The sequence below is a fragment of the Myotis daubentonii genome, chromosome 6 (genome assembly GCF_963259705.1).
Source record: "Myotis daubentonii chromosome 6, mMyoDau2.1, whole genome shotgun sequence".
Lineage (NCBI taxonomy): Eukaryota > Metazoa > Chordata > Mammalia > Chiroptera > Vespertilionidae > Myotis > Myotis daubentonii.
This window is the reverse complement of record NC_081845.1, coordinates 93,737,589-93,754,393: the sequence shown is the minus strand read 5'-3', so window position 1 is coordinate 93,754,393 and position 16,805 is coordinate 93,737,589. Positions and strand designations below refer to the sequence as shown.

At 39.0% G+C, this 16,805-nt stretch overlaps 1 protein-coding gene across 4 annotated transcripts in view; it reads left to right on the top strand.

Annotated features, from left to right (window-relative positions):
- BLTP3A (bridge-like lipid transfer protein family member 3A) overlaps positions 1 to 16,805 on the top strand; it is a 60,409-nt gene that overhangs the window by 20,090 nt on the left and 23,514 nt on the right. For 2 of the 4 annotated variants that reach the window (XM_059701908.1, XM_059701912.1), the window contains exons 5-8: positions 8,830 to 9,019; positions 9,320 to 9,460; positions 10,117 to 10,287; positions 10,956 to 11,148. In XM_059701908.1, coding sequence (XP_059557891.1) covers positions 8,830 to 9,019; positions 9,320 to 9,460; positions 10,117 to 10,287; positions 10,956 to 11,148 — 695 coding nt within the window. Of the gene's footprint in view, positions 1 to 814; positions 976 to 8,829; positions 9,020 to 9,319; positions 9,461 to 10,116; positions 10,288 to 10,955; positions 11,149 to 16,805 lie in introns of all 4 variants that reach the window. The other 2 variants (XM_059701910.1, XM_059701911.1) reach the window with 2 other exon arrangements.

Below are 16,805 nucleotides of genomic sequence, written 5' to 3'. Positions count from 1 at the left end.
CAAATCCCAGACACTATCTAATTCCACCCGTAAACACTTCTGTATCATGTATCTTTAACAGACAAAGACTGGGGAGAAAAAACAAGAAAGAACCCACAGTACTGTTATCACAGTTAATAGAATTAACAAGAATTCCTTAATATTATTTATATGAATTTCATATTTAATTTTCCTGAATTGTCTCTAAAATATTTTTTACAATACACTGATCAAAGAGCTCTGTATATTATATTTGGGTGATAGGAGTTTTAAAACTTCTTAATTCTCATTACCCCGCCCCCCCCAATCAACACACTTTTTTTTAAATGGATAATGTGCTCTTATTTAATTTATTTAATACTATATTTTTATTGATTTCAGAGTGGAAGGGAGAGGGAGCGAGAGATAGAAACATCAATGATAAGAGAGAATCATTGATCGGCTGCCTCCTGCATGCCCCACACGGGGGTGGGGGCGGTGGGAGGGTGGAACCCACAACCTGGGTGTGTACCCTGACCGGGAATTAAACTGGCAATCTTTTTTTTTTTTTTTTTAAATATATTTTATTGATTTTTCACAGAGAGGAAGGGAGAGAGTTAGAAACATCGATAAGAGAGAAACATCGATCAGCTGCCTCCTGCACATCTCCCACTGGGGATGTGCCCGCAACCCAGGTACATGCCCTTGACCAGAATCGAACCTGGGACCTTTCAGTCCCCAGGCCGACGCTCTATCCACTGAGCCAAACCAGTTTCGGCAACTGGCAATCTTTTGATGCATGGGATGACATTCAACCAACTGAGTCACACTTTTAATAAACCATTATTCTTTATAGAAACTGGATTATTTTTATTATCGGCTGCCTCCAGCACGCCCCCCTTTAAAAAGTTAAATTCTTAGGGGATCGAGCCTGCAACCCAGGTATATGCCCTGAACAGGAATTGAACTGTGTCCTCCTGGTTCATAGGTGGATGCTCAACCACTGAACCACGCTGGGTAGGCTGGATTATTTTTTATAAGAAATTTTCCACATTTTATATTTTTGTCTGATTGTATACTCAAAGTGTCATTTAAAATGTTTCTCGTTAAGTCTGGTAGTTAGATTTAAAGGCTTGATTTGATTCAATTTTTTTGGTAAGAATATTTCAGAAATAGTATTGTGTATTTCCTATTGTAACACATCTGGAGGCGCATAATATCATGTTCCTTTGGTTAAGATTAATTAGTGGATTTAAATGGTGTTGGCCTAATTTGTCCATTATGATAAGTTCTTTATCTACCTTTCATCTCCTGGTTTAAGGAGAATGGTAGTTGTCTAGATCCTTTATTTTACTGTGAAATGCAAAGTAAGGACTTTATAATTGTTTTCTTTCCATTGCATTTATTAGCTGTGATTTTCTATAAAAAATTTTCTTTCGCCAACTATTTGATTATCCTGAAATACAGTTTGTACAAGAATGTCAGTACAAATGCTGTATTCTTTGCCTTTATCAAATGTAAAACTGATGTATATCTAAAACTAACACAATGGTATATGTAAATTATATATCAATGGAAAAAGAATTATGAGTTGACACCCTAATAATCTCTGAAGAGATTTTTTTGAGGGTGGGAAGAGGAAGGCAGAGGTTTATCATTTTAAATCATTTTTATAGCTTTATTATGTTATGATGGACATAAAATAGACTGCACATATATAAAGTATACAATTTGATAAGTTTTGGCATATGCAAAACTTATATGGCTGAAACTGGTTTGGCTCAGTGGATAGAGCGTCAGCCTGCGGACTGAAAGGTCCCAGGTTCGATTCCGGTCGAGGGCATGTACCTGAGTTGCGGGCACATCCCCAGTAGGAGATGTGCAGGAGGCAGCTAATCGATGTTTCTCTCTCATCGATGTTTCTAACTCTCTATCTCTCTCCCTTCCTCTCTGTAAAAAATCAATAAAATATATTTAAAAAAAAAACTTATATGAATCCATCACACTCACACATACTGTTCTCCTTTATATTCCCTCCCTTCTCTTACCCAGCCCTCCTTCTATCTGCAAACATTGCCTTTCTGTTACTGTAGATTAGTTTGCTTTTTCTATAATTATATATAAATGAAATTATATAGTATGTCTTCAGTATAATTATTTTGAGATTCACACATGTTGTTGAGTGTATCAAGAGTTCATTCCTATTATTGCTGAGTAATATTTCATTGTGTGGTTATACCACGACTTGTTATCTATTCACTTATTGATGGACATTTTATTTCCAGTTTTTGGCTATTGTGAATAAGGCTGCTGTGAATGTACATGTACATATACAAGTTTTTCTGTGGTTGTGTGCTTTTATTTCTCTTGGGTAAAAATCTAGGACTGTAGTGGTTGGGTGGTGTAATAGGTACAAATTTAATTTTTTAAAGAAATTGTCAAACTTTTCCAGAGTGGTTTACTATTTTACATTCTTTTTACATTTTACATGCTTTCACATTTTACATTTTTATATCCTACAATTACATTTACTTTTTTAATATATTTGTTGTATATCATACTCTTATAGTCATTATTCTTTTTTGGTATTCAGATGTAACCATCATTGACCAGTGAAAACCTTTCAAAAGTACGGCCTGTGTCCTTTGGGATAAGATTCCAATAATCTTCCTGCTTTTAGACAGAACAAGATGTTTCAGGCTTCTCTATACATCCTCACCTCAGACCTAGAATCAGACATTTCTCTAAGGAACCCTGATTCCTTTACTGAGACATGTTATTTAGAGACTACAGTCTGGGCGAAATGGTATTCATAGAGTTGTCATTGCTTTAAAGCCTTTTTAGTGTTCAGTTCTAGGGAAAAGGTATTTTTAAGAGAGAAAAATAGCCCTGACCCATCTGGCTCAGTTGGTTGGGCATTGTCCTGTGTGCCACGCCTCCGACCTTTCTCTTCCCTCTGCTATCCTGACACTGTCATATAAATCCGCCTGGTTGTGTTTTTTCTTTTTTTCTAGGAGGAAAAAACAAAACAAAAACAAAACAAATGAACAGAAACCACAAGTAAGAATGTAAAAAACCCCAAAAGGTTGCTGGGTTTGATTCTCGGTCTATGGCACATGCCTAGGTTACAGGCTTGATCTCTGGTAGGGGGCGGTCAGGGGGCATCGGATTGACACCTCAATGTTTCTCTCTCTGTGTCCCTCTTCCTTCTTCTCTCTCTAAAAATCAATAAAATATTTTAAAAATTTAAAAAAAGAAAAGTAAATCATGACAATATCCTGATATTTCTCAATTCTAATAAAAAAGGATTTTGAGTTAATTTTTAATTTTGTTTCTTTTTCTTTTTAAAACAAATACATTTTTATTGATTTCAGCGAGGAAAGGAGAGGGAGAGAGAGATAGAAACATCAATGATAAGAGAGAATCACTGGTTGGCTGCCTCCTGCATGGCCCCTACCTGGGATTGAGCCCGCAACCTGGGCATGTGCCCTTGACCAGAATTGAACCTGGGACCCTTCAGTTCACAGGCACATGCTGTATCCACTGAGCCAAATTGGCTAGGGCTGTTTATTTTTCAATTACAGTAGACATTCAATATTATATTAGTTTTAGGTATAAAGCATAGTGGTTAGACATTTATGTAACTTACAAAATGACCCTCCCTGATAAGTCTAGTACTCATCTGGCAACATACATAGTTATTTCAATATTATTGACTATATTTGAGTTAACTTTTTTAGATTTAATATTTATATTTTTTACTCATATGCTGAATCTTGATTCCTAACAACAATATAGTAATAAATTATTTACTTTTTGATAGTTAAAAAAATAAAACCAATATTATAATTATCAATAAGATTACTGATTGCAGTAGATTTCTATGTGTATATATGTGTTTTAACCTCATGATATGTCCCATTAGGGATGTATGGTCAAAAGAGGGTGTTTAAAAGTCATTTGAAATTATTCTTCACATGGATTTGTACTAATTTGACATACAGAGAGGTTGTTTCAGGTTTTTTGTGTGTGTTGTTTTTTTAAAAAAACATTTTTATTGATTTTAGAGAGGGAGGGAGTGTGAGAGAGATAGAAACATCAATGATGAGAATCATTGGTCAACTACCTCCTACACCCCCCTCCTGGGGATTGAGCCCACAATCCTGGCACATGCCCTTGACCAGAATCAAACCCGGGATCTTTCAGTCCACAGGCCAACAGCGCTCTATCCACTGAGCCAAGCCAGCTTGTTTCAGTTTTTTAAAAAAGCAGTTTAAACAGCAGTTTTAGGTTCACAGTTACATTAAGAGGAAGGTTAGGAGATTTTCCACATACCCCAGCTCCCCCCATGTGCATAGCTTCCCCTAATGCCAACATCCTCCACCAGAGTGATACATTTGTTCCAAGTGTTGAACCTACATTAACACATCATAATCACCAGTTTACATTAAAGTTCACTTCTGTGGGTACATTTATGTTTTTGAACAAATGTATATTGACTTTTATCAATCATTATAGTATCATAGAGTGTATTTTTACTGCCCTAAAAATCCTCTGTACTCCACCTATTTATCCTTTACCTCAACCTCAACCCCTGGCAATAACTGGTCTTTTCACTGTCTCTAGATTTTCCTTTTTTTTTCTTTTAAAATCTATTTTTATTGATTTCAGAGAGAAAGAGAGAAGGAGAGATAGAAACATCAATGATGAGAGAGAATCATTGATTGGCTGCCTTCTGCATGCCCCACACTGGGGATCAAGCCCACAACCTGGGCATGTGCTCTGACCAGGAATCGAACCGTGACCTTCTGGTTTATAGGTTGATGCTCAACCACTGAGCCATACTGGCTGGGCTCTAGTTTTTTCTTTTTCAGAATATCATATAGTTGAAATCATATAGTATGGTTCTATTTTTTTAGATTGGCTTCTTTCACTTAGTTATATGCATTTACAATTCCTGTATGTCTTTTTATTTCTCTCTTGCTCATTTCTTTTTAACACTGAAGTATATTTCATTGTCTGGGTGTACCACAGTTTATCCATTTACCTACTGAAGGACACCTTGGTAGCTTTCAAATTTTGGAAATTATGAATAAAGGTGCTATAATTGTCCATGTGCAAGTTTTTTGTGTGGACATAAGTTTTCATCTCCTGTGGGTGAATCTGAAGGAGCATAATTGCTAGAATGTACTGATAAGAGTATGTTTAGTTTTGGAATAAACTGGCAAAGTGTCTTCCATAGTTGCTGTATCATTTTTGCATTCTCACCAATAATCAATGAGAGTTCCTGCTGCTGCATATCCTTGCTAGCATTTGGTCTTATCAGTGTTCTGGATTTTGGCCATTCTGGTAGGTATGTAGTGTGGTCTCATTGTTGCTTTAATTTATATTTCCCTGAAGACAAGATGTGGAGCATCTTTTCATATGCCTCTTTGCCATTGGTGTATCTTTGGTGAGGTATCTAATAAGACCTTTGGCCTATCTTCTAATTGAGTTGTTTTCTTATTGTTGCGTTTTAAGAGTTCTTTGTATATTTTGGGTAACAGTCTTTTATCAGATATGTCTTTTGCAAGTCTATGGCTTGTCTTCTCATTCTCTTGATAACTGTCTTTTGGAGAGCATAAGTTTTTTAAATAAAGTCCATCTTACTCATGATTTCTGTCATGGATTGTATCTTTGGTGTTGTATCTAAAAAGGCCAAGATCACCATACTCAAGATCACATCTACATTTTCTCCTGTGTTATCCTCCAGAAGTTTTATATTAGTTTTTAAAAATTTTTTAAAATTTATTTTTTTAACTATATAAAATTAAATAGTTCCAAAGTTAAAATTATTTTTAACCAAGTCAAATTACATAGTTCCAAAGTTAAAACTATAAAGCAAGGTATGTTATATGTATATATATTTTTGTTGTCCCCACCTCCTTTCTTATACAAAATGTAGCATACCATCAACCCTTTGCACAGGGCTTTTTTTCTTTTTAAAGTATATCCTGTAGACCACTCCATAGACGTTCATAGAGAAATATTCCTTGTTTCTTTTTGCACCTGCAGAATACATTACTTTTATGTAATATTTTACACAGTATTTTAGTAACATTTTATAGAGGCATCATAGTTATATAGCCAGTTCTCTACTGATAGATATTTGAATTATTTCCAGGTTCTTTGCTGTTAGAAATAGTGCAGCAATAAATGACCTTTTTCATAAGTCAGTTAGTATTTTGCCAGCATATTTTTGAAAACAGCTTTATTGAGATATAATTCACATATAAAATTCATCCATTTAAAGTGTACAGTTCAATGGCTTTCAGTATATACACCAAACTTAGTTTTTTTGGTAAGGTTGTGCAACCATCACCACAATCAATTTTAGGACATGTTTATCACCCAAAAAGAAACCCCATACCGATTAGCAGTAGCTCCTAATTTTCTTCCGACTTAGCATTAGGCAACCATTAACCTATTTTCTGTCTATTCTGGTTATTTAATGTAAGTCATATACTACCAGATATCTGGTCTTTTGTGATTGGCTTCTTTCACTTAATATAATGTTTTCAAGGTTAGCTATGCTGTAGCATGCATTAGTACTTTATTCCTTTTTATGGCTGAGTAATATACTATTGTATGAATATACCACATTTTATTTATGTATTCATCATTTGATGGACATTTGGGTTATTTCTACTTTTTTACTAGCATTTCGGGATAGATTCCTAGAAGTGGTACTGTTGGGTCAAAGAGAAAATGCATGTATAATTTTGATAGACATTGCTAAATTTTCCTTTATAATGATTTTATGATTTTATGTTTCCACCAGCAGTGTGTAAGACATCTTGTTTTTCCAGAGGCTTGCCAATAGAGATTATCATTAAAACTGTAGGAATTTTGCCTAAACTAATAGATGACACATGGTATTTCAGATATTTCAGTATAGTTCTTTTGGTAAGTTGTATTGAAGGGTGTAACATAATGAAGTGAACAAATCGTAAGTGTACCTGGTATAGCTCAGTGATTCTTTACAAAGTTAACACATTAAGAAACAGACCACTTCCAGTATCCCAGAAGCCTTCTGTGTCTTTTTAGTCATACCCACCCCCAAGGATAACGTTTATCTTGATATTTAACGCCATGTGTTAGTTTTCTCTATATTATTTATTATTTTTTTAAATCCTCATCCAAGGATTGAATTTATTGAATTTTAAGAGAGAGAAGAAGGGAGAGAGAGAGAGAGAGAGAAAGAGAGAGAGAAAGAGACACATCTGGCCTCTTAATAAGCCCTGACCAGGAATCGAACCCACAACCCTTTTTGGTGTACAGGACAACACTCTAACCAACTGAGCCACCCAGCCAGGGCCGGATTTTTTTCAATAAATATGTATAGTACTGTAAAAGTGTTTTCTCTTCCGTATGATTTTTCTTAATGATATTTTCTTTTCTTTAGCTTACTTTATTGCAAGAATACTGTATATAATACATATAACATACAAAATGTGTTAATCAACTGTTCATGTTACTGATAAGGTTTCCAGTCAACAGTAGGCTCTTTTTTTTTTTTCTTAATATATTTTATTGATTTTTTCACAGAGAGGAAGGGAGAGAAATAGAGAGTTAGAAACATCGATGAGAGAGAAACATCAATTAGCCGCCTCCTGCACACATCTACTGGGAATGTGCCCGCAACCAAGGTACATGCCCTTGACCGGAATTGAACCTGGGACCCTTCAGTCTGCAGGCTGACTCTCTATCCACTGAGCCAAACCGGTTTTGGCAACAGTAGGCTCTTAGTTAAATTTTGGGGGGAATTGAAAGTTAAACATGGATTTTCGATTGCATGGGAGAGTCAGTGTCCCTAACCACAGCATTGTTCAAGGGTCAACTGCATATGTTTGTTTTAATTTATAACTTCCAGACCTTCTTTTTATCTCTTGTAATGAGGATTGATTTCACCTACATATCAGAATGTCTTTGTTTTCCACATCCAGAATTACTTTAAGATGACCTTCATTCCTCTACTTGCCATTTCTGGCCTCTCACTGTGGAAGTACAGCTATGGTCTTTGGGATATATTTGATAGGGTAAAGGTTGGGCTGTTCTTCTTTTTTTAATTTTCACCTGAGGATATTTTTTCTTTGAGAGGTAGAGAAAAGGAGAGAGAGAGAGAGAGAGAGAGAGAGAGAGAGAGAGAGAGAGAGAGAGAAAGAGAGAGAGAGAGAGAGAGAGAGGTGAGAGAGGCACAACGACTGGTTGCCTCCTGCATGTACCCCGATAAGGGACAGGGAGCAAACCTGCAACCCAGGTACATGTTGTTGACCAGGAATTGAACCCAAAACCCTTTTGTGTGTGAGCCAATGCTCTAACCACTGAGAACACCGGCCAGGACAAGGTGGGACTGTTCTTGATTAGATTCCCAAGTATTATACCTCTCGCTCACCTAGCTGTATTTCTTTCCTCTTTCCACTACCTTTGTAGAGTATGCTATGTCTTTGAAGGTTTTATAAAAACCTAGTGTTTCTTTTATGTAGCTGTGCCTCCTCTCTCAAATACTCAAATCCTCATTTCAGGTAATTTCTGAACTGTAAGAAGATTTTTCACTTTATTCTTTGTAAGAGGAAGGAGATTGTTTCCAAGTAAATTCTTTTTCTTTTATTTCATTAAAAAAAAATCCCATCAAAAAGAGTACTGTATCATCATAAATTTTATTAGAAATTTAAAAAATACAAGAAAGTAGAAATGGGAAGAAAGAAATAAAGAAAAAAAATCATCCATAGTTCTAGCACCCAAAGGTGGGTGTAGCACTCCCTCCTGATGTCATACGGTGTGTGTAGGTTTCACAGGGTTCTGAACGTTGGTCTTTCTCATTTGTTGTAGTGAGTACGGCTTTGCTGAGAAGGTGGTGGAGGGGATGTTCATCGTCGTCAATTCCATCACCATCAAGATTCACGCCAAGGCCTTCCACGCTTCTTTTGAACTGTGGCAGCTCCAGGGCTATAGTGTGAACCCCAGTTGGCAGCAGAGTGACCTGCGTCTGACCCGCATCACCGACCCCCGCCGAGGAGAGGTGACAGCCCTAGCCTTGCAAGAGGAGAGAACGGGGGATTAAAGAATAAAAGATAGTGTCCTGCTTCGGGAATTTCCTCACATGATCCCCTCTTCCTGGGAGCGTAGGATCCCTCTGTCCCGTGTTACTGCTATATCCTTTCCTCAGTTATGGATCTCTGACCCACTGCCTTCTATTGGTAGCATCCCAACTGAAAATGGTGGGAGTCTCTGCCTTGCCAGTCTTTTTCCCTTGCACTTCCTGCCTTTTGGTTAATTTCAACCACAGAATTAAGGGATTTTACTCTCTCTCTCCTTCCAGGTTTTAACATTTAAGGAAATAACTTGGCAAACCCTTCGGATTGAGGCAGATGCTACAGACAATGGTGATCAGGACCTGGTCACCACCCCACTGAGGCTTATTACCAACCAAGGCAGGATCCAAATAGCCCTCAAGAGAAGAGTGAGTCTGTTCTCTGTCCTCATGAAAACTGTCCATTCTCCTAGACAACCTGGGAGTTGGTACACCCTCTTTTCTTTCTTTTTTTCCTTCTTTTTAAAAAATATATTTGTATTGAGTTCAGAGAGGAAAGGAGAGGGAGAGAGAGATATAAAAACATCAACGTTGAGAGAGAATCATTGATCGGCTGCCTTCTGCATGTCACACGCTGGGGATCAAACCTGCAACCTGGGCATGTGCCCTGACTGGGAATTGAACCGCGACTTCCTGATTCATAGGTCGAAGCTCAACCACTGAGCTACACCGGCCAGGCTACCCTCTTTTCTTGATGTTATTGGCCTCTGAAAAGAAAGTTGAAAGGGCAGGGCCTACAATTCAATGTTGCCATAGTATCCGCTAATAAGAGAACATTTCCATCTCCCTGTCATCTTAATTTTGAAAAACCACAATTTTTACACATTTATAGGGACACTGACATAGGTACCTTGCAATTGTCTTTTGCTGCTTTAGTACTTTCAAGAAATTGATTCAACAAAGTGCTTGATACTTTCACATCTTGGGAATTGAAAAGCCATCTCTGAAATTGGTTGGGCGATAGTCACTTTTAGGATTTGGAATGATGCAAGATGTTCAATCTGTGTTCTGTGTGGCCACTTCAGACCAAAGATTGCAATGTGGTAGCCTCCAAGCTGATGTTCCTGTTGGATGACCTGCTCTGGGTGCTGACTGACTCGCAGCTCAAGGCTATGATGAAGTATGCAGAGTCACTGAGTGAGGCCATGGAGAAGTCAGCCCAGCAGAGAAAGAGCCTGGCCCCTGAACCTGTACAGGTTAGAGGCAAACAGATACCCTTGGTGGGGCTGGGGAAATGGTCGGCCCTACCTGTTCACACCAACATAGGCAGAGTCTAGACGGCATTGGGCTTATTTGGGAGATTTGTCACTTCTGGGTGTGCATAGGCTTCGCCTTGGCCTCTGATTTATTAATTTATTCTGTCCATACCGCTGGTGTGTTAGGTGCCCAGTGCTCACCAATGGAGAGGAAAAGTAGAATAAGCCTCTTGTCCCTGTCCTTGGAGCTCTCACTGTTTTGAAATATGGACACCAGCAAGTTATTGTACTGTGACATGCTGAGTGTGTCACAGCGAGAAACACTGTGCTGAGAGCACAAAGACAGGCATCTATCGGGGCTGAAAGGGTGTTTAGGGAAGATTTCTGAGGAGGTGTTTTAGCATCAGTCAGCTCAGTCCTGGGGAGTGAAAGCTTGGAGAGCAATTCAGACCTCAGAACAGTACTCTGACAGTTACTAGACTATAATTAGGCTTTTGGGAATTTGGGTAATTTCGGTGAGACAGACCTGAGTTACCAGGTGAACAGTTATGAGAGGGAAGGGCATCTTGCTGATGGTGCTTTTCCTCAGGCTGGACTAAAGCTTAAAAAAGCCTGCAGAGGAGTCTCTCAGGGTTTGGACTTCTTGTTTTTCTCTCTGTCGCATGTAGATCACCCCACCTGCTCCCAGTGCCCAGCAGTCCTGGGCCCAGGCATTTGGTGGCAGCCAGGGCAGCAGCAGCAACAGCAGCAGCCGGCTCAGCCAGTACTTTGAGAACTTTGATGTGAAAGAGTCCTCCTACCACCTGCTCATCTCCCGCCTGGACCTGCACATTTGTGATGATAGCCAGTCCCGAGAGCCAGGTACCCCGTGTGGCCTGAGCCTGGGCAAGCTTGGGGAGGAAGGCTCTCTGTGGAGTCTTTGGTTGGCTTTCCCTATCACAGGCGTTCCTTGGGCCTCCGCTTTGCTGTGGTAGCTCTTAGCCTGCACTACCTGATAAAACACAGGTGCCAGGCTCTCTCCAGACCTCACTTGAGTCAGAATCTTCAGGGGCACAGCCCTAGCTGTGCGTACTTCATTCATCTCCAAAAGCTCCTTGGGCAGTGCTGACCACTGATGTAAGCGGTGGGAAAGAAAGTGTAACTGTAGGAAGCCTCAGAATTTTCAGATTTTTAAATCAGTTTAAATAATTATTATGTGTGAATGTGCTCTTCCCAAGCAGAGAGGTTATGCTGTGTTCTTGTTTTGCTTTTATGTTCATTACCGCAATTGATATTACATACACATATACATTTATTCAGAATGAAAAAGTAATTGACTCGTTTCTTTCCTTCATGAGCCTTGGGGAACTCACTTTAACTGCTTGCTTAACTTCTTTGAGTTTCTTCATTTGTGAACTTGAGTTAAATTACATCTTTTTTACCTAACAGGTTGTTGTCATGCTCAAATGAGATACATGTTGAATTTCAAGGACTTTGGTTGTAGGCAGATATTAAGTATTATTATTTTGATCCCCGTTTCTTCAATACTTTGTGTTTTTCCTCTATATTTCCCTTTATCACCAGTTTTTGGTTTTACATGCTCTCATATGGTAGATGTGTCTCTTGTTGCCTTATCTTCTCTGAAGGTTATGTCTGCCTGCCCCCACCCCCTTTTTTAGAGATAGAGAGGGGAATATTGATGTGAGAGAGAAACATCCATCTATTGCCTCCCTCCTGTGTGCACCCCAACTGGGCATTGAACCCGCAACCTGGGTATAAGCCATAGCTGGGAATTGAGCTCATGATCCTTTGGTCCCATGGGTGGACAGTCCAACCGAGATACACCAGCCAGGGCTAAGTTTGCTTTTTAATGAAATCTACACTAACTTTCCTTGGGGAAACTACCCTTTTTTCTTTTTTTAAAATATATTTTTATTGATTTCAGAGAGGAAGGGAGAGGAAGAGAGAAAAAGAAACATCAGTGATGAGAGAGAATCATTGATCAGCTGCCTCCTGCATGCCCACACTGGGGATCAAGCCCACAACCCAAGCATGTGCCCTGATCAGGAATAAAACCGTGACCTCCTGGTTCATAGGTCGACACTCAACCACTGAGCCACACTGGCTGGGCTTTCCTATTCTTTTCTCCCCGAGGCACCAAGCAGCATTGCCTCTCTTGCTTGACTATTCCTTGGTCTTGAGGTGACTTCAGTCTCCCTCTACTCCCACCCAGAGAGCTGAAAGGAACAGCACAGTGACAGCATAAAGACTAGTTTTGCCACCACAGAAAATAAACTATTGCTCAATGGTTTGCCATTCCTTCATTTTGGAAGTTCTGTTTTAAAACAACTATTATTTTACTAGAGGCCTGATGCACGAAATTTGTGCAAGAGTCGGCCTTCCTTCCCCCAGCTGCCGTCACCGACTTCCCTCTGGCACCCGGAACCCGGGCTTCCCTCGTAGCCCGGCTTCGTCTGGAAGGACATCCGGTTTAATTAGCATATTATGCTTTTATTATTGTAGATTTGGTTATTTCTTCCAAGTGTTACTATAAAGGCTTGATTTTGTTGTTGTTGTTTTGCTTTTAATCTTTTCAGAAGCCTTTTTTATGAGTTCATTAGTGAGAATTTCATCCTCTTGCTTGATGAGGACTGTTCTCTCACATGACAGGGCCTTGTAATCCACACTATTATTTTTTTTTAAAAATATATTTTATTGATTTTTTACAGAGAGAAAGGGAGAGAGATAGAGAGCCAGAAACATCGATGAGAGAGAAGCATCGATCAGCTGCCTCCTGCACACTCCCCACTGGGGATGTGCCCGCAACCCAGGTACATGCCCTTGACCGGAATCGAACCCGGGACCTCTCAGTCTGCAGGCCGACGCTCTATCCACTGAGCCAAACCGGTCTCGGCGTAATCCACACTATTACATGAATGACTAGCCTTCCCTGCAGCCCCCATGTATGTATTAAGCTAAGTTAATCTACTTAGTGGAATTTATGGAAGTTTTGGGTGAGGTATTTTCAAATGAGGGATAACTTCCTCAGTGTGGTGTGCTAGTGTAATGCTAAGGAGCAAGGACAGGAAGAGTTCTTGTTACTTTGGCTCTTGGATTTAGGGAGAAAGTGGGAGGGAGAACTAGTGGTGTAGAAAGGGCTTTAACATTCTCTTGAGTTGTTCTGTCCATATGACTATAGGACACTTGAAATGTTGGCTGACCCAAATTGAGATGTGTTGAAAGTATAATATACACATGGGATTTTGAAGGCATAGTACAAAAATACAGTGTAGAATACTTTGATAATTATTTTCATATTGATTACATGTTGAAATGATAATATTTTGGGTATATTGATTTAAATAGTATGTATTAAAATTAATTTCACTTTTTAAAAAACTTCTTTTTTATGTGGTTACTAGAATATTTAAACTTACTTGTGTCTCACATTGTATTTCTGTTGGATAGCATTGCATTATAACTGTCCAATATGGTAGCCACTAGCCATATGTGGTTATTTAAATTAAAATTAAATTAGTTCCTCATTTGCACCAGCCACATTTCAGGTACTCAACATAATCCATAGACCATAGAAGATGCCCATCATCACAGAAAGTTCTCTTGGAAGGTGCTGCTGTAGAGACTCCTTGAAGGCTCCATTTACGTTCTTTTTCATTAAGAGACACTAGAGCCTGGGTGTTGGGCTCCCCGACTAACACGCTCATGTAGCCCTTGGTATTAGAGGTGAAATTATTGGAAACTGGGTGGGTCGTTGGGAACAGTTTGGCTTGAGTTAGGGCATCTCTCTCTCTCTCTCTCTCTCTCTCTCTCTTAATCCTCACCCAAGGATATGTTTATTCTTTTTTAAAATATATTTTATTGATTTCAGAGAGGAAGGGAGAGGGAGAGAGAGATAAAACATCAATGATGAGAGAGAATCATTGATCGGCTGCTCCTGCACACCCCACACTGGGGAACGAGCCTGCAACCTGGGCATATGCCCCAACCGGTAATTCAGCCATGATCTCCTGGGCCATAGGTTGATGCTCAACTACTGAGCCATGCTGGCTGGGTCGAGGATATTTTTTTATTGATTTTAGAGAAGTGAGAGGGAGAAAGAAACATCGATGTCAGAGAGAAACATCAATCAGTTGCCTCCTGTAAGTGCCCAACCAGAAATTGAACCTGGAACCTACATACGTGCCCTGACTGAATTGAATCTGCAGGATGCACAGGATGACGCTTCAACCATTGAACCACCCGGCCAGGCAGGGCAGCATTGTCAAATCAAACTGGATCTTTGACATAGGTCTTGGCATTGATTTTTTTTATTTTTTTTATTTGACACCAAAAACAAAGGCAACAAAAGCAAAAATAAACAGGTGGGACTACAAACTAAAAAGTTTCTGCATAGCACAGGAAACCATCAACAAAATGAAAGGCATCCTACTAAACGAGAGAAAATATTTGTAAATCATATATCTGATAAAGGGTAATATGAAAAACATAACACAACTCAATAGCAACTACAACAAATAATCCAATTAAAAAGGGCAGAGGATTTGAGTTGACATTTTCCCAAAGAAGATCTAAAGATAGAAAACAGGTACATAAAAAGGTGTTCAACATTACTACTTATCAGGCTCTCTGCCAGGTGAGGGCACAGGGAGAAGACAGCTGTCTGTGAGATAGGAAACAGGCTCTCACCACACACTGAATCTGCCAGCACCTTGATCTTGGACTGCCCAGCCTCCAGAACTGTGAGAGATAACTGTTTGTCATTTATAAGCCAACCCCCCCCCCCCCCCCAAACATTACTACTTAGAGAAATGCAAATCAAAACCATAATTAGTCCAGTGGTTAGAGTTGACCCAAGGACCAAAGGGTCGCTGGTTCAGTTCCCAGTCAAGGGCACATACCTTGGTTGCAGGTGTGATCCCCAGTCCTGGTCGTGGTATGTGTGGGAGGTAACCAGTCGATGTGTCTCTCACATTGATGTTTCTGTCTCTTTCTCTAAAGATCAATGGAAAAAATATCCTTGAGTGAGGATTAAAAAACAACAACACACAATAAGATACCACATCACACCTGTTAGAATGGCTCTTATCAAAAAGACAAGAAGTACTGCCCAGCTGGTGTGGCTCAGCAGTTGAGTGTCAACCTATGAACCAGGAGGTCACGGTTCGATTTCCTGTCAGGGCACATGCCCGGTGCGGGCTTGATCCCCAGTGGAGGATGTGCAGGAGGCAGCCAATCAATGATTCTCTCTAATCATTGATGTTTCTATCTCTCTCTCCCTCTCCCTTCCTCTCTGAAATTAATTTAAAAAATTATATATAAAGAAGTGAAGTATTGGCAAGGATGTGGAGAAAAGGAATCCCTTGTGCAGTGTTGGTGGGATGTAAATTGGTGCAACCATTATGGAAAACAGTATGGAGATTCATTAAAAAATTAAAAATAGAACTACTGTACAACCCAGCAATTCTACTTCTGGGTATTTAGCCAAAGGAAATGAAAATACTAACTCAAGAAGATATCTGCACCCCCATGTTTATTGCGCATTATTTACAATAGCCAAGATATAGAAGCAGTCTAAATGTCCATTGATGGATGAATGGATAAAGTGAGCTAAATGTCCATTGGTGAATGAATGGATAAAGACACACACACCACACACACACACGTGCACACACATATACACACATACACACACAGAGATATATACATACAATGAAATATTATTCAACCATAAAAAAGGAAATTCTGCCATTTGTGACCACATGAATGGACCTTAAGGGCATTATGCTAAGTAAAATAAGTCAGAGAAAGACAAATACTGTATGACCTCACTTATATGTGGAATCTAAAAATCAAACCAAAAAAATTAAACTCAGATAATTGAGCACAGGTTGGTGGTTTCCAGAAGGAGGGGGATGAAGTATATGAAGGGAGTCAAAAGGTACAAACCTGTTATAAAGTAAATAGGTCATGGAGATATAATGTACAGCATGGTGACCACAGTTAATAATACTGCATTACTCATTTGAAGGTTGCTAAGAGAATAGACCTTAAAAGTTCCTATAAGAAAAACATTTTGTAACTATGTGTGGTGACGGATATTAACTAGACCTGTTGTGGTGATCGTTTCACAATATATAAACATATTAAATCATTATGTTATACAACTGAAATTAATATAATATATGTCAATTATATCTCAATAAAAGAAATCAAACTGGAGCATTTCTCATTTCAAAGGCTTCAATGAGGAGGTTGGTGGTTTATAAGGGAAGAGTATCACCTGACTCTCTTTAACTATTTTCCCTAAGATAAGGCCTATGAGACCAAAACTTGGTCTCTCTTAAAGCTAGGCTATCCTTTCCTACCAGCTCATTGGAGAATCATTATTAGTCATTTATTTTTATTTATTTAAAAAAATATATATATTTTTATTGATTTCAGAGAGGAAGGGAGAGGGAGAGAGAGATAGAAACATCAATGATGAGAGAGAATCATTGATTGGCTGCCTCCTGCACGCC